The sequence below is a fragment of the Enoplosus armatus genome, chromosome 7, assembly GCF_043641665.1.
Source record: "Enoplosus armatus isolate fEnoArm2 chromosome 7, fEnoArm2.hap1, whole genome shotgun sequence".
NCBI classification, from domain to species: domain Eukaryota; kingdom Metazoa; phylum Chordata; class Actinopteri; order Centrarchiformes; family Enoplosidae; genus Enoplosus; species Enoplosus armatus.
Genome location: NC_092186.1, coordinates 19610496 through 19636251, shown reverse-complemented (window position 1 = coordinate 19636251; position 25756 = coordinate 19610496). Strand labels below are relative to the sequence as shown.

The 25756-nt window shown below is 39.7% G+C and overlaps 2 protein-coding genes across 2 annotated transcripts in view; both read left to right on the top strand.

Moving 5' to 3' along the window:
* cist1 (colon, intestine and stomach enriched 1) lies at positions 1–5478 on the top strand. The gene is made up of 4 exons (XM_070909637.1): positions 1–79; positions 1898–2251; positions 3064–3227; positions 5297–5478. Exons 1-4 carry the CDS (start codon positions 19–21, stop codon positions 5339–5341), a joined length of 624 nt encoding a protein of 207 aa, XP_070765738.1. The 5' UTR covers positions 1–18; the 3' UTR covers positions 5342–5478.
* Positions 5479–7649: 2171 nt separating this feature from the next.
* The window catches only part of pde4cb (phosphodiesterase 4C, cAMP-specific b), an 84361-nt gene continuing 66254 nt past the window's right edge, over positions 7650–25756 (top strand). Inside the window, exons 1-3 of the mRNA XM_070909471.1 lie at positions 7650–7737; positions 13898–13948; positions 21047–21249. Of these exons, the coding sequence (XP_070765572.1) occupies positions 13934–13948; positions 21047–21249 (218 nt within the window). The 5' untranslated portion in view covers positions 7650–7737; positions 13898–13933. The remainder of the gene's footprint in view (positions 7738–13897; positions 13949–21046; positions 21250–25756) is intronic.

Genomic DNA, 25756 nt, shown 5'->3' with positions numbered 1-25756 from the left:
GCCTTTTCCTCTCGCAACATGCCTGCAGCGATGCAGCTCACCGTATTTCTGTCTCTGTTTGCAGTGACGGTTTGTGCAGGTAAGTCACCATTTCACATTTTTACCTGTTACACTGATGTGTTTCATTTGTTTGAGAATTTGCCTTACAAGTCTTATAAAGATGCAAAGTTATGCAAACAGGAAACTTGCTGCAGTGAGAGGGAGGCTCAGCAGGTTTGTCTGAGGTAGTTTTGTGCAGGTTTTTTGTCAATATGCAGCAAATCATTGTATTTACTACAATCTTTGAGCCTACAGCAGCAATATCTGAGGCCAGGATTGCATTAAATGTTAGGCTACGTGCAGCCCTGTAGCAACACAGAAACAAGCAATATATTCATGTGTGTTGCTGTAAAATACAAGTCATAGTTTGTATTTTTGCATTTTGTATGATACAGATGATTAAAGTGAAGCATGGACTGCCATTAGTGAGTCATAAAAGGAAGTTAAAGTAAATGGAAAGGTCACGTTTGGGTGGAAACTGAAGCAAATATTTAATCAGCGAAGGTGATCCTGAGTTAAACCTACTGTGGTGTCTGCTACTTCTGCAAACACTTCTATGCACACGTACACAATGCCATCTGTTCGTCTGCATCACCAGTAAACACAAATCATTACCTGACAGACTTTTAAGTCTGCTTATTAAACACGGTGCAGCCTCACCTGAACCTCAAACTGAGCGCTGCCTTAATGACACGAAAAAGAGATTCATTAGTCGACCAAACAATCTCACCTCAAGGTCCATTAAGCAACTGTTATGGAGCTTTTGATCACATCACACAGTCTTCATCAGCAGATGGAGTTTGTTCAGTTGTCGTGGAAATGTAGATAGTCACATTTGGTTTTTTCCTGGGGACATTTAAGCACTTAAAAGTCTGAGATTCAAAGTTAATTCCTGTCCCTGAAACAGCAGCAGTCTCACCTCAAGGTCCATTTAGTACAGGAGCTGTGCTGGAGCTTTGATCATATCACAGCATAACAGTATATGTATATTCAATATTAATGATATGATTTAAAGCCCTACAGTCGCTACTAAATGGACTTGAGGTGTCAAATGCTGTTTCCAAGGTCAAGAGTGAACTTTAAACATTAACACTACTGCAAGTAGCAACTGGCTGCTGTGTTAAACAGGGCCCCAACCTGAAGGAGGGCCCTTGAGTTATCTAGACTACAAGTACCTTTTAGTTTATGCTTTGATTCCATACTGCTCTGCTTTTACAACATGCTTTGGATAAAATTTCGACAAAACCGTATCAACAAGACCAACAAGATAAAGCTCAAATTTAATTGTGGATTTAAAGGCTTCCTTTTTGCTCTCGTTTACTGTATTAGATGGAGACGGGAGCAGGGGGAGGGTGTGTTCAATTAGTGTGTATTGCATGGCTGCGACGGCACCCTTTAGAAAAGACAATACAAAGTAGACACATTTTTGCTGTTAATTTCATACCGCATATCTTCATTTGAAGTCATATTAAAATGCTTAAAAAGATCATTTGAAATATTTGATTATAATTTATTTGTGGCCGGTGGGGCGTGGTGCAGATTGCCTGAGCCCAGTATATATATGTAGGAAAATAGGATGCTTAGCTTTGTGACTCAAATGTGATACATGAGAGGGAAAAACTGGGGAGTGTCCAAGTGCAGTACTGTGTATGTGCATGCTGTAGCATCAAATGAAGCTAATCTAAAGTGGAAGTGGGCCCATAGTCACCTTCTGTGCATAGGACACATAATTCCCAGCTTTGCCTCTGCTGTTAGTTTAAAATATCTGCTTTGTTGTCAACACTCTCCACTATCCTTATCTTGATCAGGAGTCAATGCAGTGCATCATCCGTTTTTCATGCAGTTTGTTCCTTTGCAGACGCTACAACTTCGTCTCCAGCTAAACAGACATCAGAGATGAACCCAAGTGTTACAAACCACACCACTTTGGCTGAGATAAATGTCACTGTATCCATGGTGAAAACCACCAGCAACACACAGCAGAGTACAACAGCAGTCACTTCAGAAAAAGTGTCATCGTTACCTTCGCCCTCGACTTCCCCACAAACACCACACACAAACGGGACAGGAGAAACACATCCCAGCCCTCCTCCTCAGACTGCTACAACCAACCAGATGTCCAATGAGACGGTTTCCCAAGGAACGACACTCCCACCAGCATCAGAATCACCAAATGTCACTGCAACCACCACTGTAAACACAACCGGCCTAGGTCAGATTACTGTCAGAGCTGAGGGTTGGAGGGTTTATTCTGTATTCTGAATCAGAGGACAGTCTAGACCTAAAGAGTCTACACCTCTAAGAACAGGACAAAATTAAAAACTCAGCTATGCAACGAGATAACAAACTTGAGATGATGAGATACCACAAACAAGGTGCCAAGGTGATGTAAAAAAAAAAGAAAAAAGGAAAAAAAGAAAGTTAGTACTCTAACAAGGAAACTGGATTCAATGTATAGACTGTCAAATTAGTTACATTGTCACTCATGCAAGGAAGAAACAAAAAAAATTACTTGTAAAGATCAACATTAAGTCCTAAACAATACAAGTAAAAAGAGTCAAATACACAGAAGTCAGCCCGGCTTTAAATGAACATTTATGTTGTATTAGCAACACATTAGCCTCAGACAGCTAGTAGAGTGGCTAGTCTGGTTAGCAGTAAACTGATTGCAGGGAACTAAATCCTACTAAATGATTCACTAAACAGCTGTAATAAACCCACAACAAGGGTATTGGGGAGAATATAAAAGATGCTTGTCAGTAGTCTCAGATCCGACAAAATGGTGGATGTAACAATGTCAGTTGCTATGGAACACTGTCAGTAGTGGTTACCATAGCAACCGAATGTTCAATCGAACACTGCTGGTGGCAGGATAGCACGTACTGTATTGATCACATTTTGCCCTTTGAGTGCCCTCTACTGGTGTGTTTGAAGTTGTAATTCTTTCCTTTTCAACACCCTTTTTTACAGTAGCAGTTTGTAGAGTAGTTTTGAAGGTAACTCTTTTGTTTGTTTCACCCTCAGGTCTTTCACACAACTGGGGAAAAGGTGACTTTGCAGCAAATCCCGGCCTGGTGGCCATCCTTTGCATCTTCTGTATCGTCCTCGTCCTCGTGCTGGTGGTTGCCACCGTGAAATGTATCCGATCACCGAGGTCCAACTTTGAGAGGCTTGAAGATGTGCCGATGGTCAGTTAGAAAAGAAGAACCTGAAGTTTAAACTGATTTTAAACAGATTTTTACATTTTTAAACTGATTTTTTTCTATTCCACTTTTAAACTGGTAAATCTAGTCTTTACCAAATTGGGTAAATAACACATTTGGATGAGACTGAAAAAGGTTATTCATTTGTTTTTAGCAATTTTAGCAGTGTATCAACTGCTAAATATCAGCACTTTAGCATTGCCGTTGTGAGCATGTTAGCATTCTGACGTTTGCATGTAGGTCAACGTACCACTGTGCTGAAGTACAACCTCACAGAGCGCCTAACGAGGCTGTAGAGTATTGTTTTATATTCAAAGTGAAATTCTTGTACACATGACATTCTGACGTGACACAAGGTTCTATAAACTCTTGGACATTTTGAGCCATTGTAACCTCATTTACATGAGGTATGCACATGCACATGCTGGCACTCTCCAAGCAAAGATGGAAGCTAACACATAGGTTGAATGAGAATAACAGCCAAGAAGAATACACAGTAAACACTGTTGATATGACAAGAATATAGTGAGGTTCTGGCTGGTGTGTGCCACCAGCAGGGGGCAACACTTGCTGACAATTATGTATAATATGATTCAAACAAGGTGTGTGTGGCAGCGGTACACCGTCCTGTTCCACAGGGAATTGAACTGTCAACCATGGCAGTGTTTAAGGGCTAGCATGTAAAACATTCACAACTACTATGTGTCATTTTCTCCCTCTTCACCTCAGTAGTGAGCACAGTGGTTAGCTGCTCTCTCTTTTGTGCAAACAGGAAGCCTGACTGGATGTCAGTGTGTGAAAAAGTCTCAAAAACAGTGTGTGGTGAGCATGTGATGAATAAGCCCTTTCTTCAGAAGTGAAAGCTTATCATTAGCTTTCCATCAGTGTGTCAGCAAGTATTCAGACACTCTCAGCATCCTGGAGTCATCCAGGTGTCATTTTACGAGAAAATGCAGCCAAGCTGGTCAGGTCTCAACCGTGTGAAAAACAGGGAGATTTCTCTCCAGAGACGAAAGCGAAATACTCTGTACAATATAGCTACTGTCACCAGCTATAAATCTTTTTTGCAACAGGACTGTGGCCTCTGTAAAAAGCTTCCAGGACGTTGTGTTGCGTTAGGACAGCGTGTACTGCATATGAACATACTCAGCAGCATGTATAATACGTGGCCAACAACATATGGGTCCCAACACAAAAACAGCTGATTTCGCAAACTGAGCACTGAACTTGCAGGTTTAATAAGTGACAGTATTATCTGTATTTTAAAAGGCAACTGTTATTAATTAGTAATTATTATAATTAGTAATGTTATTATATAACAACTGTATATAAGTGTTATTTAGTTAAAATCTTTATTTTTCTTGCTTGTGGAGCTTCCAGACAGAATCAAACACATCTCTGTTTTAAACATTCACCAAATTAACATTTGCATGGGCACAGACACTTGATTTTAAGTCAGTTGGTTGTCAAACTAAAGAGGCTCTATGGTGCAAAACACAACATTTCATGAAACATATTAACAAAACTGAAAACACAACCTTTAACAAAAGGGAAAAGGTAGGGGCAACAATTTGTTTTTGGGATTGGACAGAACCCAAGTCAATTCAGAGCTCTTGGAAAATCAAAGTTTGGTCAGAGTTAGTATTAAGTATTTTTATATTTATATATTTAACTAGCTCCTTCTTGTTTCTTTCTCGTCATGAGCATAGTTAGTTACTTAGTTAAAATAAAACACTGTAGAGAAGTAAGAAAGCAGAAAATAAATCAGGAAACAGGAAATGATATTGACCGTTGGTAAAGACGGTCAAGACAAAGGGGTAAAAGACCGGCCCAGTCAGTGCCATATTGCTGACCAAACCTTGATTTTCTAAGAACTCTTATTGACCTTGGTTCTGTCCAATCATAAACCAGAATTTGTTAGTCCAGTGCATGATGGGATATATAAATAAAAATGCCTTATTGCTGAATCACTTTTGAATTTTAACTGGTTGCAGATTATTATGCATATGTTTTGTTCCTTTTAACCCCTTTGCTGTTTCCTTTCATCTCTCCAGGGCAAAGTGAACGAGGAGTCTCCGTTCGCGCAGTACTCAAAATGACAGAGGAGACTTCATCGGACACTGAAGTCCAGGAGGAGTTCGATCTGCTGTACAACTCTGATGTTTCTGGACAGAAAAACACACACGAGTAAAGAAAAAGACAAGTTTTGTGTTTTTCTCTCAGGCCCTAACTTCTTTACGAAGCACTTTTGTCAATGACAGTGGAGTATTTGTGCCTCAGCTTTGACCATTGACCTACTTATTTGGCTGCTTTTAATTCTGCTGATTTACACTCTGAAGCTTCATCAACTGTTGCATTAACTCTTTCTCCATAGTTTCTTTTGAAAAGAGAATAAGCCTAAAAGGTACAAATGTAAATGCAATGTTTCCCAAATTGGTGATGTATATCCTCATAAGCTCTTACAATGCATAATTGCACTCTTACATGTAACAAGATTACAGTGCATTTGAAGTTTCCATGATGATTTGGGGATTTGTGTCATCAGCAGTGCACAGAAAGATGTATTTCCAGTGTTGAAAGTATTATCTGCATGTGCAAATGCCTTTTTGGCCAGTTGGAATGTATGTGGCACTTGTGTAAGTATGTATGTGAAATATAATTTGTATAATGTTATTTATTGCCATATATGATGTATAAATAATCTCTTCCCTGGCCTCAAGTGCAGATTGTAGTCCAGTTTTCAGATGCAGAAATAAACTTTGGTTGAGTTAAATTTCAGCAGGAACAGTGAAAAAACACAATTTGATAGAAACATTAAGAGCCATCTAACCAAGGAAAGAGATCAAAACCAAAAAATTGGAAGGTAACATATGAAGACTTCGTTGTACCTTGAAATAATGCCAACAAATGCAGCTCAAAGACAAAACAGTTTTCACTCTGGATGTCTCTTTACATACAAAGTTGACACATAATCCTCCGAATTTCATCTGTGTGGCAAAGCTGCTCTCGTTCATTAATTTTAATGATCTTATTAATGATCTTAACCTCAACCTTACAGCTCTCTCTGGTGATGACTGAGGCACAAAGCCTTCTTCCAGTCAAGAATTACATTTTCAGACTGCTTTCATACTATTTCGACAAAAGTAATTTTGATGTAGTGCGACATGTTTATGCTCAGGGATCGCAGTAAATCCATAAAAATCTGTGTGATTATCATATAACTCAGTGTCGTTTGTGTGCATTATACGCTTATTGTCAGGCAGATGTAAAGTGCAATATGGTGATGTCTTCTCTGAAATAAAACGGATATTCCCATAACACATTGTTCTTAAATTTGTTATTTTGCCTTTCCATGTCACTGATTTTTGTGATCCCTGACTCAGACTGATGTTATGCTCAGAACAACCGCCTAGCACCCTTCCCCCAAAACCTGCTGTCTGTTGTCTTCTCACCCACACTTAAACATGTCAAGTTTCCCCAGAGAGATGACTCAGCCTCCAGAGATAAAGAGTATTGTGTGCAGGGTTTGATGAGTGAGGATTACCCAAAAAGGTCAGAATGAATGCGTTTCTGGCTAAAAGGTGTGGCCTTGCTGTCCTTGCGTCTGTGAGTGTACTGAGACACTTTGCCGGTGGAAACATACGCAGAAGTCTGACGTACTGACCCAACCTGTTTGCTTAATATCTGTAAATCCAATTAACAGAATAACATCTGTGAGTGTGAGGGAACCTTTTCTTCAGAATCAAATCCATCTGTTCAAGTGAGACACATAAGCAGAGATTTGGTGTCGGCATCCTGGATAGTTGCAAAGAATGTATTCACATAAGACCCGATGGCTGACTTTGGTTGATACGTCTTTTTTTAATATCGTTTCCTCTTTTTCCTACTCTTTCTAACCCTTTTTTTTTTAGACCCACTTTCAATTGTAATGTTCATAAAATCACTTGGCCTGTTTGTGCTGAATGAAAAAGTGGTTTTACTGTTTTGTAACCTTTTGGAAATTAAATGAAAATCAAAGTTCCTGGCAGGAGCAGTGTGAAGTAGAAAATAATAACAATATGAATTCCTTATATTATGAATAAATTGAGAATGAGAAGCCAACAAACGACATAGCTAGATAGACAGATATTAAAGGGAGCCACTGGGCAGAGTGTCATTTTACGCCTGTAACAGCCAGGCCAATGTTGAGCAGTAAAAGTAGGCAGAAAGCCGCTTCAGCAGAACTCGTGGTTAGTGTAGTGAAATTGTTTACGTCTCAGAGCTACATTTCCTGTCATGTGACCCGGTCGTCGACGTCACGGTGACGGCCGGGCACGCAGCGCTGCATGTTGCAGAGTTTGAAGTCTAACTAACTATCTAACTAACCCGCTGCAATAAAAATGGAAATCAGCCATAACTGTAGCAGCATTACCTGACTGACACTTTGAACAGGGCCAGCGGCATTTGCCTGCAAGAAAAAAAACACGCCACGAGAGAGGACGGCCCGGTCGCTGAGGTGAGTGAAAATGAGTCTTTAAAGTTTACCCCTGTGATGATGGCTGGTGAGCTCAGATAGACAGCTGATCTATTTGATATGTACATGTTTCTCATAAAAAAAAAAAGTAAGTTAGAAAACTGAGGGGCTGACAGTTTGCTCCTGGAAAAAGAAAATTCTCTGTGGGAGTCTTGTACTATCCTTGTAGAATACACATAGGGATATAGCGCTTGTTTGTGATACTCAACAGCGATCTGATTGATTATTGTAATATCTCATCCCTATAATACACTCATTGGATTTAATAGTGTGTTTGTGTTACATTACAGTATGTTTTCTTTAATATTCCCACGATGTGCCTGTAAAAACATGAAATATTTCTATGGAAGTTTGTCATAGTATGCATGTATCATTGTAATACTCCCACCTGGACTTGCTTTGCTGTGATATTTGTATGATATCCTCTTTTTTATTGTAAGATCAGTGCAGCACATGTTCAATAGTTTCAGTAGTTTCCAGTCACAGTTGTGGTGTATTGTATTGTAATGTAAGCAGCACTGTGTCTGTTGAGCTGTTGGAATAATTCAGTTTCATGAGCAAACCAACATGGAATGTATTTCCCCAAAATATTTACGCGTTCCCTCCTCCTGTCTTTATCTCCTTCCTTCCTCCATATCTGCTTCCTTCATTCTGTCTCTATATAAACCCCCCACGCGCGCACACACACACACACACACACACACACACACACACACACACACACACACACACACAGTGAGTCTCTTCACTGTTTGACATTGTTGAATCCTTTTCTGTCTTTCATTATATCTCTCCTTCTTCAGTTGACTTATTCAGTGGAAGAGACGGAAGCTTTAGCTAAAACTTATCTCATTTAATCATCATTTATTTTATCTCTATTTTTTCTGGAAAATATTCATGATTATATATTTCATCAGTTTTAGCCTTCTTTAAGTTTATATATTTTAATCTAAACATTGCACATAGTTGGTTTTCCTGTGCTGCTGCTGCTGCTGTGACGGACTGGTGGCGTCTGTCGCTCTTGTTTGGTGCCTGGCTCAAAATGTGATCCTTTAAGTTTAAGTTATGCAGTGAGATAAATTATAAGACTGACTTTTCACTGTACCTGCTGTGCTTTCCTTCACACTTACAGTGCAGTTACATGACCCCGCACAGAACCTCTAGCAGGCTCCTCAGGGTTTAAGTCGTTCTGTCAGAGCTGTTTCTCTGACATGGGAAACTTTGGGAATCCTTCAGCGTCATCAATTCAACAAGAGAAAACACAGAGAAAACCAGGCATGACAGTCCTCTCTGTGTCCTTTAGATGGCGTGCTGCTCCAGCACTGAGCTGCCGCCTCCTGCTCTTATCATCCATCACCATTTGAAGCTGTTTGATCTGCAAACATTTGCAGAGCCAATACCTAAATCTGCTTTTGTCTGTCTGCGTGACTCACTGGTAATTTGATAGAAACGTGGCATTTGTCTTGTCACTTCCTCAGAAATCACTGGTGAGAAGAAGAAGCAGAAAAAAATTTAATCATAATCATAAAAAGAAGAAGACTGGGCAGGAGAGATGAAACTCAACTAGAAATTAGAAATTAGTCTGCAGCAGAGAGCTAAACAGAATAGAAAAGATAGAAGTAGAGTGGAAACACACCTGTAAGTAGATTGATTATGACTATGACTTGCTCTTGTCCCTCAAACCCCAAAGGCATTGACATCTCGTGCTCTGCAGTTTATTCAGAAGTTCACAGTGTGTGTAGTGTGAGTTGAACCCCTCCTGCACTGGCACAGTAATGATTAACTATCTCAGCAGCGCCGTCCTTGTCTTAAATTCTACAATCAGCCATCATAAAGTGAACACCCAAGGCGTCTTATGATGCCGTTGTGGTAATGACGCACGGCAGACAGGTTTGTTAAAATTCAAGCTGATAAGCGCGTGTGCAACATTCAAGAGCTTCATTACGAAACGCAGTGTTTTGAAAATGGTTAAATTTTCACGGCCACTGCTCTAAAAATGTGAAATATTTGCCACTGTAAACAGCTATAGCAGACAACATGCTGTGAGCACTGTTTGCATGTTTTATTATACAGACTCAAGTGGTTGACCTTCCTAATGCACCTGCCTTTAATGAGTCACTAATTAGGAGACTCATTAGTGTCTGAGAGGTTGCAAATTAGGCCCTCAAATAGACCTTTCTCACAGCAGATGTTATAAATTGGCATTGCAGAAAAAAGTACACATCTAACTAATAACATTAATGATGACTCTGTGGTTGAACAAGAAACCCTTCATCCTTGGAACCAAATGTCAGCTCACGACGGAGAAAAGGCAGCCTGTCATTGTTCTGAGAAGTGAAAAATTGCCTTAGAAAAGAAACTGACCAAAATTTCAAAGTACTGTTGCTGCACTGTGGCTGACACTGTCAAAAGGCATCGTGAAACTGAGAAGAGATGTGATCAAAGAACGTAGTGGTGCGTCAATATCAGGGGGCAGAGGGTTTCCAGGGCCTCTGGAAAGCCTGAAAGCTGAGCCTTCTTTTTCTTAGAGGTAAAAGATCTAAAGAATACAGCATATGGAAGGATTCATACACTATAGTTGTAACTAGAAAGCTCTCAGTGCATACTTCTGTCAAGGCTGCACATTCCTCTAAATCTGATATTTCAATAGGCCTTTTTCACGGCAGATATTCTAACTTGTCACATAGTTGCGAAGTAGGAGCCTCTGGTTCTGAAGTAAAAGTCCCATTCATTTTTCCCATAGACAATGTTACGTGACTCACAGTTGCAGCATTTCTATGGCCTCTGTCAGCATGAAACTCTCTCCAGTTAAATCATCAGTCCAAAAAATGAACAGCTACGTTAGAAAATATCTGGTTCTTTGATAAAAAGTTGGGAGAATATAACTATGACTCCCAAGGTGCATTTTGGCAAGAAACGTTCAATCACAGAGCTTAAAAAGGGTTTGTAGAAAATGTTTTATTGTGTATTAAAATACAATACAGGTTGGGATAGACAATAAGGAGATACATGTGCAGTAGCTCAAAAGAGAAAATCTGAAATAATTTCTAAAATGCCCATTGTGGTAATGTTAAGAAATACTGGGATCTGCACCTGGATCCTGTTCCTTTGTCCTTTTGTTCCTTGTTTTTTTAGCCATGGCCTGAATTTCCGCTACGTTTCATTGAAACCTGTTCTGAAAGCAAGAACCTGAGCTATTGTGCTAACTAGCAAACAGAAAAGCTAACGTGAGTGAACACATAAATTCCTTGGCGGAGGTAGAAACATGCTGGTATAGCCAATAAAGCCCAGAGGCAGATCGTGTGTTTCCGCTTGTTAAATATACATCAAATCTTGGATATAACTTCAATCAATTATCATGCTCTCATTTGTGCAAACACAAAACTGTGATTCTGTTGTAGATAGTCACAAAAGAGTTTCCTGTTGACAGTTATGATTGATCGGCAGCTTGTTTTTACTCTCCTGTTACTTTCATTTATACGTTAGAGCACGTAAACACTGCATCCTTTTTATATTTCATGGGTAATTCCACATTTCAAATATGAAAAGAATGAATGTGCAGGCTGGGATCTGCTTCCAGCATGTGAACAGCAGGTCCTGTTTACTGTTGGATTTGGTGAGCAGCACAGGCTGCTTTTCCATGGAGACGTGCATGTTTGGTTAAAGCAGCAGTAGGAAAGTGATGAGCAGCACGTGACAGGACTGGTCGTGTTGTCAGGGAACAACGGAAATGTCACACTGTCTTTAATAAGAACGAAAAGCCTGCGAATATATACAACATGATATTCATTTTGTTTGCGAGGATGAAGGCATCAAGCATATTCGAGATGAGGGCATCTTAGGGCTGGGTGATGCTAGAAAAGAACAAGTTTGTACGACGTGCTGTCCGACCACGTCATGAATGACAAATGTTTATAGGTGTTCCAAACGGCCACACTTGGAAAGTGGGTGAAAAGCCAGCCAGTTTTCGAAGCTACTCGACCATCTGATAAGCAGTTCTGATGAAACATACTGGCAACTTAAAGGTTGGCAGGGGCTAGAAAATGGCAAGAGATTTACAGAAACAGCTCATTTGAAGATATCAGATGAGGTTAGACAGATTTTGTCGATTGTCAGAAAATTAACGGGAAACTATTTTGATAATCAGATAATTGGGTTTTGTTTTTAAAGCAAAAATGCCAAACATTTTCTAGTTTGAGCGTCATACATGATTAAAATCATAACCCTTAATAGAAACATGAAGATGTGTTTGTTTTGCAATGAACGTCTGACAACTTGATATACTTGACAGTTTGGGATATATGAATAAAACATTTTATTGTGAAGGTTTCCATATTCTTGTGTTGTATTATGTTTGTACAAAATAAAACTGAATGGTAGATTGAACGGACTATTATGGCCTAAAGGGAAGTTCAATAATCCATGACCTTCATTGACTATTGACTAACATCAGGAAATATGACTGATAGAACTGACTCCTTGTACACAAAGCTCTGGTTCAGCTCCTGTTTTTATGTCCCCTTGAGCTACTGGAGCTTGTAATTGACAAATAAAGTTACATTTTGACAGCAGAGTGGAATAATCATATTAGAGCTGTAAACAGAAATATCCAGCAGTGTTAATATATCAACACAGTGAATACTGGAGGAGGAGATGATTGGTTTGTAAGCAGTAACTCTGGTGGGACATCAAAGGAGCAATCCACCAGTTTTACACATGAAGTTTTGTTTACTCATCAAGACTCCTGTGAAAAGTTGTATGATGTCTTCGGTGACTCAGGAGGAGATTTGTCAAGTCTGAGAAAATGACTTTATTTTAACAGAAAGCCTGCGTTACAAACTGGAGGTGTGGAGTTTTAGAGAAGTTGGCATTTTGTTGGCAGGTGGCGTCTAATGAAAGATGGTAGCAATTCAGTGTTTTTGGAGCTTGACTCAGACTACAATAGGGACTAAAAGTGCGGATATATTGATCTCTGCCTTATTTAGCCTAAGAAGTAGAATTAACTTACCTTGTGAAGGGACAAAAATTCACAGATTGACCACTTTGGACATACATAGTTTTAACTGGACATCGAATTAAAACATCAACTCCCCCTCCTACCTGACTCCTGAATACCAGGAATAAAATCCTGGTGGGGGCATAAGGATTTTCTTATTTATTTATTGGCCTAAAATTAATCAAAATTTAATATCGAGTCTAAAAATGATTGAAATCAACCTAAAAATGTAAACTCTCGCCAGGTTTGTCAGTGTCCTTTATCTTGATTTATATCTTGGATTTTATTCATTTTTGATGTTTTGTTTTTATTATAAAGCACTTTGTAACTTGAAAGATGCTATATATTGTTATTATTATTAATGGTGCCTACGGGCCTGAATATAAGGTGTTGTGAACCACTTTGTACTGATGTCAGGTTGAAAGCAGTCCATTTATCATTGTGTGATTTATTGTTCCTCATATGAAGCACTTAAGAATGTCCATGTCTTCTAATTTGACTTAAAGACGAGACAACACATTTTGTCCCTGCTGTTGAGTTTGTTTAATAATTTCGGTTTATTGTATTAAATTTTGTTTTACCGCTGCATCCTCTGAGCCAGTGTTGGTTGAGCACTGTCAGTTGAATAAAAAACGCTTCATCGTGTACTTTTCTGGCTGAATAGAAAGGCTTTTTAGCCTTTGTGATGCCTCTGGCACGCTCATAGATCCACCCGTCATCACTGAGCACATGGTAATGCCAGGTGGTGTTGATGAGTCATATGAATACGTCTTCATCAATGTTTAGTTTTTATAGGCCACATTTTTCTTCTTTACATTCTCACTTCCTATTCTACTTGTTTTGTATTTTTTTATGTTTAATTTACGAGTGCAAAAGTTGAAGTGATTCTGGTTTTCAGGAAAAATGTTTTTTGAATGCCAGAAATCTCTGCAGATAGTGAAGTGATGGATGATTCATTTGCTAGAGAACAATAAGACAAAGTTTCTGTTCATCCTGTCATATGAGACAGTACCAGTGTCTCTTACTTCTCCTTAAAGCGGAACATATTCTAATAGTATGTATAATGAGTGACTTGTAGTTTTGACCAAACTGGATTACTAAGAGTGATGGCATTTTAAAACCACCTCTCTTTGTTTTTTCTTTCAGCTGCTGTCTCACTGCTGCAACAACAAACCAGCATCAATGTCTTGGCGTGAGGTAAATAAGATTCATGGTATCCCTTCTTACACACACACACACACACACACACACACACATCCCTCCTACCCGCCTTATCAAGTCCGTAATTTACTTTAATGATAAGACCTCCATAAGATCCAAACCTCAGTGAGACTCTGCAGCTGTGCGTCACATTGTGTCTTTCTGTCTGATCATGATTGGGTTTGAACTTGGATCACCTCACATCCATAAAAGTTTTATCTTCACTTCAGGGCTTTGTTCGCAATTAATAAAGACACAGGACACACACACATACGCATACACAATGAGTAACTGATCATGAAATAGTCATAGTCACATCAGTTGTTGTAAAATGGCTTTTTATTATTCACCCAAACAGAAGGGTGATCTTGCTTCAAAGACTGTTTTGATGAAAATGCCAGATAGATGTGGTAACTAAGACATGAATGGATTTACTTATGTATCAAGGGCATATTGGTGATTCTGAATTTAATCTTTATCTTAAATAACAGAAGGTCCAAAAGTTACAGTGGTGTGTACAACTTCCTTCACGCGCAAAATTCACAACTTTACAAAATGAAAGTTGACTTAACAAAAGTGACATTTATTTTAGGTCGCTCTAATAGTAACTAAGGAGAAAATGAGTTGAGCTGTTACTGAAATAAGATTAAGCCTATGGATGTTTTTTATATATTTAAAACTCCACACAGAAGTGCTTCCAAAAAGTTAATATATGCATTAAATGCAAAGTCTGTTAAATGAAGTCAGTGTTTTGAAAAAGTTACATTTTCACAGTCCCAATAAATAAAAAAATACGCTCCTGGAGGGTTGGTTTTTTTTTTAAATGGCCTCAGCGTTAGTGTCTTGTTGTTTCTGAGCTGCAGAGCAAAATCAACAGGGCAACAAAGGACCAGTGTGTAGGATTTAGGGGTATCTATTGGCAGAACAGGAATATAATATAGTATGCAGTAAGTATGTTTTCATTACTGCATAATCACCTGGGGGAAAAAAAGAATCGTTGTGTTTTCGTTACCTTAGAATGAGCCCTTTATATCTACAGAGGGAGCGAGTCCTCTTCCACAACACCCGTCATGTTGCTACAGTAGCCCAGAACGGACAACCAAACACTGGCTCTAGAGAGGGCCTTTTGCGAGTTTCACGGTCTCCGTAGGTTCTCCTATATGCCTGGAAGGGGAGGTTGAGCAGAATGGTTGTCAACCTGCAACCTCACCACTAGATGCCACTAAATCCTGCACACTGGTCCTTTAACTCATGTTCCTTCATTAGAGAACTACTGCACAACATCCTTCTAAATCCCACTTCATCCATACTTTATCAAAATAACAATTATAAAATTGTACAATAAATGTTGGAATGATTATAAATAAAATGCTTCTGACTAAGTCTGACAAGTGGTGCTTTACTCTTGATTTCTGACTGATGAATAGTGCCTCAGTGTTACTGTCTCAGCCTTATATTTATATGTATTATATTAACACAGACAAGTTTGGGAAACACAGCTGACAAATGTAACCATAACCCCCCACAGCTTTACCCCTCTATAAGTTAACTTTTTTTGTGTACTGAAAGCAGTCTGTTTCTGTCTGCCTGCAGAGTTAATCATGGCGCACACACACCTACAGAGAGAGGTAGAGGGGGGTTGAGAAGCAGAGGGTTGATTGGAGACTGGCTCTATTTATGGAGCAATGCTAATCATACTCTTTGCACCCCCGGGTGTCATTATATATACAGGTGAATGTTTTCAGCTCTGCATCAGAAGGCAACAGGCTTCTTCTGGCTGTCTGCTGTGAAACACTCACACAGATTACACATCAGTGGCACAGCTCTGCTCCTCTCACCGTTTTGATGAATTAATATTCATTTCCCCAATTAGGAAAACTGCAGCGGCTTTGATTGCTCTCATGAGTTCATGACGGATCATCGTGTCCTAATGAAATGCTCTTATCATCTCTGATTATATCACCACGCTGTCGGAGCTTGTGTGTGTGTGTGTGTGTGTGTGTGTGTGTGTGTGTGTGTGTGTGTGTGTGTGTGTGTGTGTGTGTGTGTGTGTGTGTGTGTGTGTGTGTGTGAAGGGTTTATGTGTGTGTAGTGGAGCAATACTGTACTGTATGTGTGCAATGTCTTTATGTGTATGCATTTGTACACCTGTGCTCTGTGGAATAGAGTGTATAGATGAGCGTGTGAATGCTATGCGGGGCAGATGGGAGCCCAGTGGATTGTGGGATACCTGTGGCGTTAAACTTTGGATGCATGTTGGACCCTCGGATGGCATGAATGCTCCACAGGGATATTAGTCGATATTAGGTTCCTTTGTTATTTTGACCATGACGTCTGATTCTAGAGGGAAAAAATACCCAAATGGGGAGCAGGCAGGCTTCAGCTCTTAGCCCTGTTGGTAACAGACAACATACAGATCCTGTATATTAAGCACTCCGCTCCCCTGATGAGGTGAAACACGCTCTGACACCCATCAGGTTGTTTATTCTGAGCACAAAAGGCTGAATAATGAAAAGCCATTTTCTGTGTTTATCTGTAAGAAAATGATGAGGACTGGTGGAAGGTGTCAAGGATCTGTTTCGTGACAGAAGAGCTTTGATTAACTGCAGTTGAGGGAAATCACATTAATCAACAGGATAATCAACTGATTTTGCAAAAATGAGAGGAAGAGAGCGAGAGTGGCCGAGAGACAGTATCAGCAGAGAAAAAGATTTATCAGAATCCAAAATGAAAAATACAACAAACTGTCGTAATGGAAATACAATTCAGAAGGAGACCTGCGAGAGAAGTTACAGCTGAACTGAAACTGTATTGGCAGCCACATTTTGAAGACATTCTGTTGGATTGTTCCACTTTTTGCCAACCCCATCATACTAATATTGTACTAATAATACACTATAAAGAAAAACCTAACTGGCCCAGCTCAGACAGAAAATTTGCCTTGGTATTCTAGTGTCAAATGTACAATCCGTCGGGATATGTGTGTAGTAGAGTGCAGGACCTGTAATGATGTAATGGCAGCAGTGTGTTTCCATACGATGATACAACAGTGCAGAGGTGATCATCTTGATCATCATGTTTCTTTATACCTTAAAGTTTAACTTAATGCCCCCTGAAAGTCTTGTCTTTGCTGACCTCCAGCAGTTTAAGTTGTCAGTACACCGTGACATCACTGTCGCGTGTGGTTACAGGTGCAATAAAGGCACACTTCTGACCACACCCAGCATCGTGTGGGTCCCATCAGGAGGTTTGTCCAGACTGCAATAAGAACTGCAACTCTTTGTGTTACCAGTTTGCTGGATTCTTTCCTTGCAATTTAAAATTCCTCCCTAACTATTTGAAACAGATCTGCTAACTGCATAAACTGCAATAAATGAGTAGAATATATATGTAGTATGTTGAGTAAAGAAATTAACAGTCAGTTTAAATTGTTAGCATGCTAATGTTTCATAATTAACATTAAACACAAAGTACAGCTGAAGTCAATGAGATTGTCATGAGTTTTGCAGGCATCTAGTCATAAACCAAAATAATGGACAAATGACCTGATGATGGTGCCAAAGTAAAAGTCAGGGGGTCACCAAAATCTGAGGGCTTCATCCTCTCTGCACCATGAATGTCTGCACAAAATGATATGGCTGTCCATATATCCAATAGTTATATAGTAGATATTTCACTCTGGACCAAAGTGGTGGGTTGAACGGCCGGCAGATCGACATTGGCTTCCATAGAGTCATATTGTCACCTTGTGCAGCTCATCATCCTGGAAGATGAATGAACATCTAGCTGCATACAGATTTGTTTTGAGTTTGATAGCAGAAAATCTAGAAAATCTAAAAATCTGAGGACAGCTGAGATTTTGGGTTTGATTCCCACTGTGTCCTGCCACACTGTGCTGAAAATATGACAACCACTTTGGAGAGAGAGTGTGAGTCCTAAGCATTGACACAGCGCTGTACTCTTGATTAATGGAGAAGCGAGGTGAGGACGGGTCCCGTCAGCTCATTGGTTCTTAGAGGCAGAGCACCCGCCGTCCCATCTGATCGCACACCAGCCGTACTGCCTCCATCTCATTCTCACTCCCTGTGTGTTGCATGGTAGGAGATCAGGCAGGTGATAACACAACCAGCTGCTTCCTCTCTGCTGCTGATTGGCTGGAGGAAAATGTGTCATTCAGCTAAAAAAAAGAAAGAAAAAAACCCAACATGTTGAAGCAAACCAGTAAGGTGCTGCTGTAAATGAAGTTGTCAGTTGACTGTTGTCAGGTGAAAATGTCATACCTGCAAAGTGTCAAGGGGAAATATCAGATCAGCAAGAGAAACAGCGATAGAGGGGAAACCAGTTTTGGTCCAGTAGTGATGATATTACTGCCTTTGTTTTGACACAAATATTCTATAAATGAGGCAGATAATAAAAAAACTAAATGAAAGATCTTCCTGTGCCACAGTAACCAGTTTAGTATGAAAGAGTAAATTGGTTACCTCATCCAGGTCGAGATGTTTAAATGTGTCAACCAAAAACCAGCAGTGGGTTTACATGCACCTAAGTAACCGGGTTACAGTCAGCTACTCCAGAAATCAGACTTTTTGAAAAACATCATATAAACAAGAAACCTGGAAACCTGGAGAAACTTGATTGCCCCAGCTTTATCAAAGTAGAAATCTAAATAAGTGAATTTCCACTGCTGAACATTTGACTATTTGTTAAAGTCAGCCACATTCTTGTTGTGAGTAAAAACTGTGTGATCTCACTACAGAGTCTGTCCTCTCCAACACGTAAAAGAAAACTAAGTAATGCCTCCAAAATAAGGTTGAGGTTGGAGAGAAATCTGATTACTGAGTGGGTGCATGTGTACGCAGGTTTGCATGACCTGATTTCTCAAAGTAAACTTGTTTCTGCGGTGCTTGTGAACTTACTGCAGTGTAGGAAGTGAGTTCTGTGTGAAAACGATTCTGTGGGCACCACACATCACATCCAAATAGCTAAGTCGTTACAGTTCGTTCTTGACCACAACTCAATGTCCATTTGTTCTGGAGCTTTTGCCCTTATCACACAGCCTTCATCAGCAGATGGAACTGTAGATGTTCAAACTTTCCATTATTCTGAGCACACGCCGGCTTAAAAGATGAGCTTCATTTTTGAAACAGCTCATCTCAAGGTCCACTTACTTGCTTGTTCAACAAGCACAAGTATAAATCCTGCTGGACTGAGGTCAAATACATAGTAAATCTGTACACTCAACTTTCAGAGAGCACATTTTAGATGCAGCACCAGGTCCACTTCCTCCCCCCACACCTTTCTGACGTAGGATCAGGGGGGACTGTGTCCAACAGTTTCTGTCACTTTTTCTAAATCGACAAATTGACATTCACACCCACTTCAACTGTGGCTGTTCAGATCAGGTATAAACACTTTTGATTTCCAGTGAGGTCGGACAACACATCGTATGAAGTACTTGTTTTCTAGCATAACCCGACCCTTAGATGCATCAATTCAAAGTGTGTGGAGCTTTATATTCAATACAAAAATCCTTTGTTTGTATTTACTGGGAGAAAATAACCAAAGGTGAAACAGGTGGAGAAAACGGGAAAATGGTCGGATCAATATCCAATAGCAGACAGAGACTGTCTGAAATGATGGTTGTCTATCAGTCATGTTTGGTTTTTTGATGCTTGACTGCACCAAACAGGGAAGATGAGACTTGCTGCTGCAGCTGCTAGGACGGCAGATCAATATCTGTCACCTCTCTGAACCTCGAGGTGACGATTCCGCGAACTCTGCTGAGGCACAAATTACATAGAAACAGAGGCCCATGGGCCAAAATGGGCATGGATTTTTAGGTTTATGTGTTTTCTTGGCTACCTTGATCTCATGTGACACTTTTTAATGGGGAGAGGTCATCTTGGCAGAATCATCACACACTGGATTTGCCATACTGTTGTTTGTCAACAAGATGAAGCTGCAGTCTCTCCGCCTGACGTCTGTCACCGCTGCAATCCATTACAGTGCATCAACAGATATTAAATGGATTAGCAGGGAGAACATGCAAAACAAAAAAGCCAGGGAAGAAGACAAACAAACTACTTACTTAGTGTCAGATGTGAAAAGTGTTTGTGCTACGCCTGCAATACCCACAGGGCAGATTGGGCAGATGCCACATGTCCCCGGACTAATATGTGTAGATTCATTATTGATTCAGTAAGTTATTTGTTGAACTTTTTCTAGCAAAATAATTTCAGCATTTAGTTTGTTATGGCAGGAATGTTATGATTCTCATTTGTACTATTAAATTATATGTATACATAATATATTCATGCATCAACAGTGATGTTTGCAAACATATGGTAATTGTAACTGATTAGATGATATTTCATAATTTCTGGGGGACATTAAAGTCCCATCTCTAATGTTTTATTAATGTGTTAATGTTTTGAGTCATCCGTGTTATTGTTCACTTAATTGAAATGATAAAGTGCACAAGATACTTGTTTGGGTACATTGTGCGTCCATATGAAACACATCTATAATGATAAAATGGTCAAATTAATATACATCGTGTAAGATTGAAGTGGTGAAATTTTGACATCATGGTGGGACTAGAGTAAAAGTCAGGGGATGATCACAGTCATTAGGATTCATCATCCATGAATGTCTGTATAAAATATTGTGCCAATCGACGACCAGCAAACACGAGAGCCATTCTGCTAGACACTGTTGTAAAGAGGCGTTGACTCAACTTAGTGGTTATTTTGGAGGCTGCAGTTTGTTTGTTATGCTGTTGAATTGTATTTGATTATACTGAGAGGTGTTTCTAATATTTAGTGTACCACATTGATGGAAATCAGGTTGGCAAAGTAGTGGAAACACCAACAACAAACTGTAGCCTCTGAAATGGCCATGAAGTTCAATCATCACTTGTCTAAAACAGTTTCAACAAAAACTGAAGATTTCTAGCAGGACTTTTGTATTAGAATGCGTCAGGTATAGTTTGGTATAGCCAAGAAACTGTCAACTGAGTGTATATTCTGTATCAGGGTTTCATTGAAGCTATGTCTTTACTCATGTTTCTTCTCCCTCTCTGCCCTCGAGGTGCAGGGTCGTCGGGAGTCTCTGCCTGTGGTCCACCAGGCGGTGCGGCGGCGTTTCTCTGGGCCGCTGCTGCTGCCTCCTCTGTGGAGAAGACACTCCTGCCAGGAGCGCTCATGTGACACCCGGCGGCTGTCGGCAGCACAAGGTCTGCCGCTGGACCGACTGGAAGTACTATATAGCCAAGCACTGGCCAGTTATGATGAACACCGGTCAGTGACACACATGCACTATACTTCTTTCCGCTCTTGTTGGTTCTTATGCTTTCATAATGCTGGTGACTATTGGTGCCACTCCTACAATATTTGAGAGTGCAACCCATTACAGTAAAGGTCTCTGTTGAAGTGTCTAGTCGAACGTTAAACTAGAGAAATATGCTTTTTAAATGCTGCCTCTTGAAGTTCATATTTTTTTCTGAAAAGGATGGCTGTTTTTTTGTTGTTGTTGTTGTTGTAATTAATCTTGGGAGTTGTTGTTTTGGTGTGTTTGGTTTTGATTTGGGGTATCGTGCCTGGGTATTTGGTTTGTCAATCAGTGTGTTTTGAAAATAAGTGAGAATTCTGGTTGAAAAGCCACGAAAATCCAGTAATTACACTTGTTTCTGACTACAAAAGCCCTCTTAATTTAGCTCTCTGAGGTCAGTGGGCAGAGTTACCTCAGCTGATTTGCTCTGAGTCTCTTTCTTGTAAGTGAACACACACACACACACACACACACACACTGGTTTCAGGTGATAATGGAGGCCCTCTTCCCTTTAAGAAATGCCTGGTAATTGCAGCCACAGGAAGTGGCCTGTCACTAAAAGGCCATAGATGTGTGTGTGTGTGTGTGTGTGTGTGTGTGTGTGTGTGTGTGTGTGTGTGTCTATCTCTTATAGATCTACATTACTGTATCTCCTCTTTCTCAGTTTACAAGCTTAAACATTTAGAAACATCATGTATGTGTGTGCTGTCCAGACAATAATGATAGAGGGGTGAACTCTATAACATATTAATGATATATTTCTTAATGACAGCCATTATTTTTCCTTCAGGCTGATGAACACAAGTGGGTTTGATGACACCCAGTAATTTGAACTAGCCGCCCAGCATGTATGTTGCTTTCCTGTCATGGTAATTAAGTTGAATTTATTTGAATGTATGGCATTCAGCCAAATCTTCCAGCAAGTAATGAAAGAACTATGGGCTACCCGTTAAATGAAGCCTACTGTAGCCTATTAAAGCAAGTGGACATTAAACTACGCAAACACAAATGTTGGCATAATCTTTTTTTTTATCCGGTTAAATACCAATTTGCCAACAGTCTGTCCTTCAATGCATGACAGACATTGCCTCCATTATAAGCCTCTAATGGTTGCACAAAGTCAGCATGACTTTTGAGAGGTGGGATCTACAAGTGCTACATTCAAGAGCAGCCTTCAGTATTATATGGTGCCACTATCTGAAATCAATTAGACAGGTTTATAGGGCAATAAACAGGCTTTTAAATATAAAACTGAAATCTCCACACTAGTAGGCTACACTTGATTATTAATTGTTTGTTTTTTGTATATTTACTTTGGACTCCCTGGAAAGTATTGATACTAAGTGAATTAAACTGGTGACAAATATATTCGTGTACGTTTTCCCTGATAACTGACTTGAAAGATTAAAAGTTGTTGTCCATTGATTGTACGTCAGTTGACTAACTGATTAACCTGCCAATGTTTCACCACTTACATTTGTACATTTTGTTTGTAGCCTTTTGCTTTTTCTGAATACTGATGATTGGCAATTAGAAAGAGACAGAGAGAGAGAAACACATGGAAAGAGCAGGAAGGAAATCAGGAGAGGAGACATAGCGAGCAATAAAAGGAGCAATAAACTGAGACAAAAATAAACAGCAGAAGAGTAAGAGAGAGAGAGAGAGAGAGAGAGAGAGAGGTATTAACTGGGAGGCTGAGAGTCGTTTCAGCACTCCGGCTTGTGGACAGCAGCGCACTACCATGCAGCGCGCGCAACTCTCTGTTCGTTAACGGTTTGATGCTCGGGGTTTCTCACAGACGGCTCGTTCAACACGCTCTCGTTTTTGACATTCAAAACTCGATTTTTAAAAACAAGGAAACAAGTAAAGTAGAAAAATGGAGTGTGCTACGCTGAGCAGAGAGGGAGCAGGGCTCGCCAAGCCGCCCAAACACCTGTGGCGGCAACCCAGGACTCACATACGGATCAAACAGCGCTTCAACTCGGACACCGAGCGCTACCTGTGCCGCAACCGGACCCTGGAGAAGCTACGACCCGGGCTGAAAAAGCCACGCATGTCCTGGCCCTCCCCGCTGAAACGGTAAAATCTTTCTCCTCTAAAACGTCTAAACTCGCCACATCTTAAATCGGCTTAATTGTTCACTTAAGTTAGTTTTCTGAAGATTCGGATAGTATAGATAACTGACATGTCTGGAGAAAAAGTTCAAACGGACTAACGGACCAATTGGAGCAATGATTGATGACTGACACCTCGTTATTCGGTACAATTCGATGAATTAGCTCTAAGATGTAGCTCACCGTGACTGCTCCTCCATTTATTTTTCTGTCCTGACATGTTGACTGTGAAGGTAGGGTATAATCCAAGGCTATGGCAAGTGTGGCAAGATATCTATATTTAAGAGATAAACCACAAAAGCATATTAAACAGTATGTTTTATTCATGACTGTAAAAATGAGGTTTATACTTTGCACCAGTCCCCACACATAAAACTGTATAAATTATCTCCAATCTAGCACTCAAGCTATGATTGATGACTGTCTAAGGTCAGATGTTATTATTTTCATAGTAAGATGTAGCCTAGGTTGTCAATCTCTGCTGGCTGTTGTAATGACATGGCAAAAAGTCTCTGCCTCCTCTCTGTTGCTTACCACCAAAATCTCCAACTCTGCTGACACAAATAGATGATGAATGTCTGGGGGTTAGTGAAGCACTGACTGTTAAGATAAGTTGATTATTAGAAAGGCTGTAACAACTGAGTCATACAAATATCAGCCTTCTGAATGCTCCCCTAAATGCCATTAAGTTTAGATACTAAATCACTAAATCGTTATCCGAGTTTATTAAAATCTTTCATTAACATCTTCTAGAAAATCTCCTGCTTGTTTTTCTGGGTTGGATCTCTGGAAATGTAACAAATGACACCATAACAAACTAGATTTTTCCTCTATTTTAATGGAATACAATAGGAAGAACAAAATGTTTTCAGATGAAATGTTTTCAGATGGTTCAGAGGAATGTGTTTTCTTATGCATACCATTAAAATGTGTGAACCACTGTTTCACAGTGGAGTGCATTTCTCAACCTTCATGTCATCAATATTCCCCTTAAGTGTTGCTTAAAGTAACTTCCAAATCAGAGCAAACATGTTAACATCATCATATAGGCTTTATATTCTGTATCTGCCTGTGCTACTGCATGTCACAGTTATGTTGAATGTCATAATGAAATCAAAGACATTTTTTTAGTTGAACTAATGCATCCACTTTTAAATTGTAGATGCATTGTCCCTATTTGATGTCTGCAGAAACTTTACTAAAATGCGTTCAATATATTTGAAGAATGCTTGTCTGCTCAATAGGGTTTCCATTGATGGACCTGCAGAAGTGTCTGTGGTGTTGAAGAGCCATTGATTTCAAGTGACTTCTTGGGGCCTGTAAACTCAGTCAATTTGCCCACTCTCCAATTAGCCCTTAGCATTGAAAAGCATTGAGATGGTGTTGGCTGTTGAGGAAATTTTGCATAAATTGCACCCAATAACCTGTATCCTTGGGAATACATTGCAAGGTTTGTTTTGTCAACATGGCAGAAGGCTTTTTGAGAGATCAGGTTCACATGACTTTTAATTTTCATGCTGCTGTTGACCTGTTACACAGTTCTGTATAACTCAGTGAGTAGAGGAAAACACTACACTGCCATTATTGGGGTGTTTGATATTGCATTCTTGGAAAATTGGAAATAATGCAATTTTACACAATTACTTGTTATTGCAAGTTGAAAAAACATGCAATTACAGAATAATTTGTTCTCTTTATTGTTGAAATTAATCACAATCCTGACATGTAACAAAATAAAGAAGGCTGTTATTTTAATCATGGTACTGGCAGGAGTTTTGGATTAAAAGCCCATGAAATAACACACTGAGATTGAGTGGGTGTCTCCTGCAGAGGCTGCCCACCTGTCCTTCTGGCTAGGCTTTATGTTGAACTCCGTGCACTTTAAGGGATGATGGAGGAGATGTGGGTGATGGTTTAGCTAACAGTAAACTGCTCTGTAAACCTCATCAGTCAGGCTGATGAGGGGCTCTGGCTCCCTCTGCTTCAGTGTGTCATTCCTTACTTGTTGGTACCCGAGCACTACCAGTGAAAAGATTGATGGCCAGTCTTTTTGTATTATTTTACAATCTTTTGTTTGACAAAACAGCCTTGCTTTTCAGATTGATTATTTTGAAAATACAGAAAAGATAAATAAACAGAGAAAATGAGAAAGCCATAAATTAATATTTTATTACAGTGACTCAAAAATGTATTCTATTCAATGTGGGTTTTGAAAAAACTCATTTTATGTGACATTTATTGCCATGGTAGTTATTACTCTGATTCAGTCTCTTTCCATCTTAACAAGATTCTAGGGAAACACTACCCATCCTCACATTGCAAAGTCTGACCTTCCACAATTAACATGTGTCTTGTACAGTAT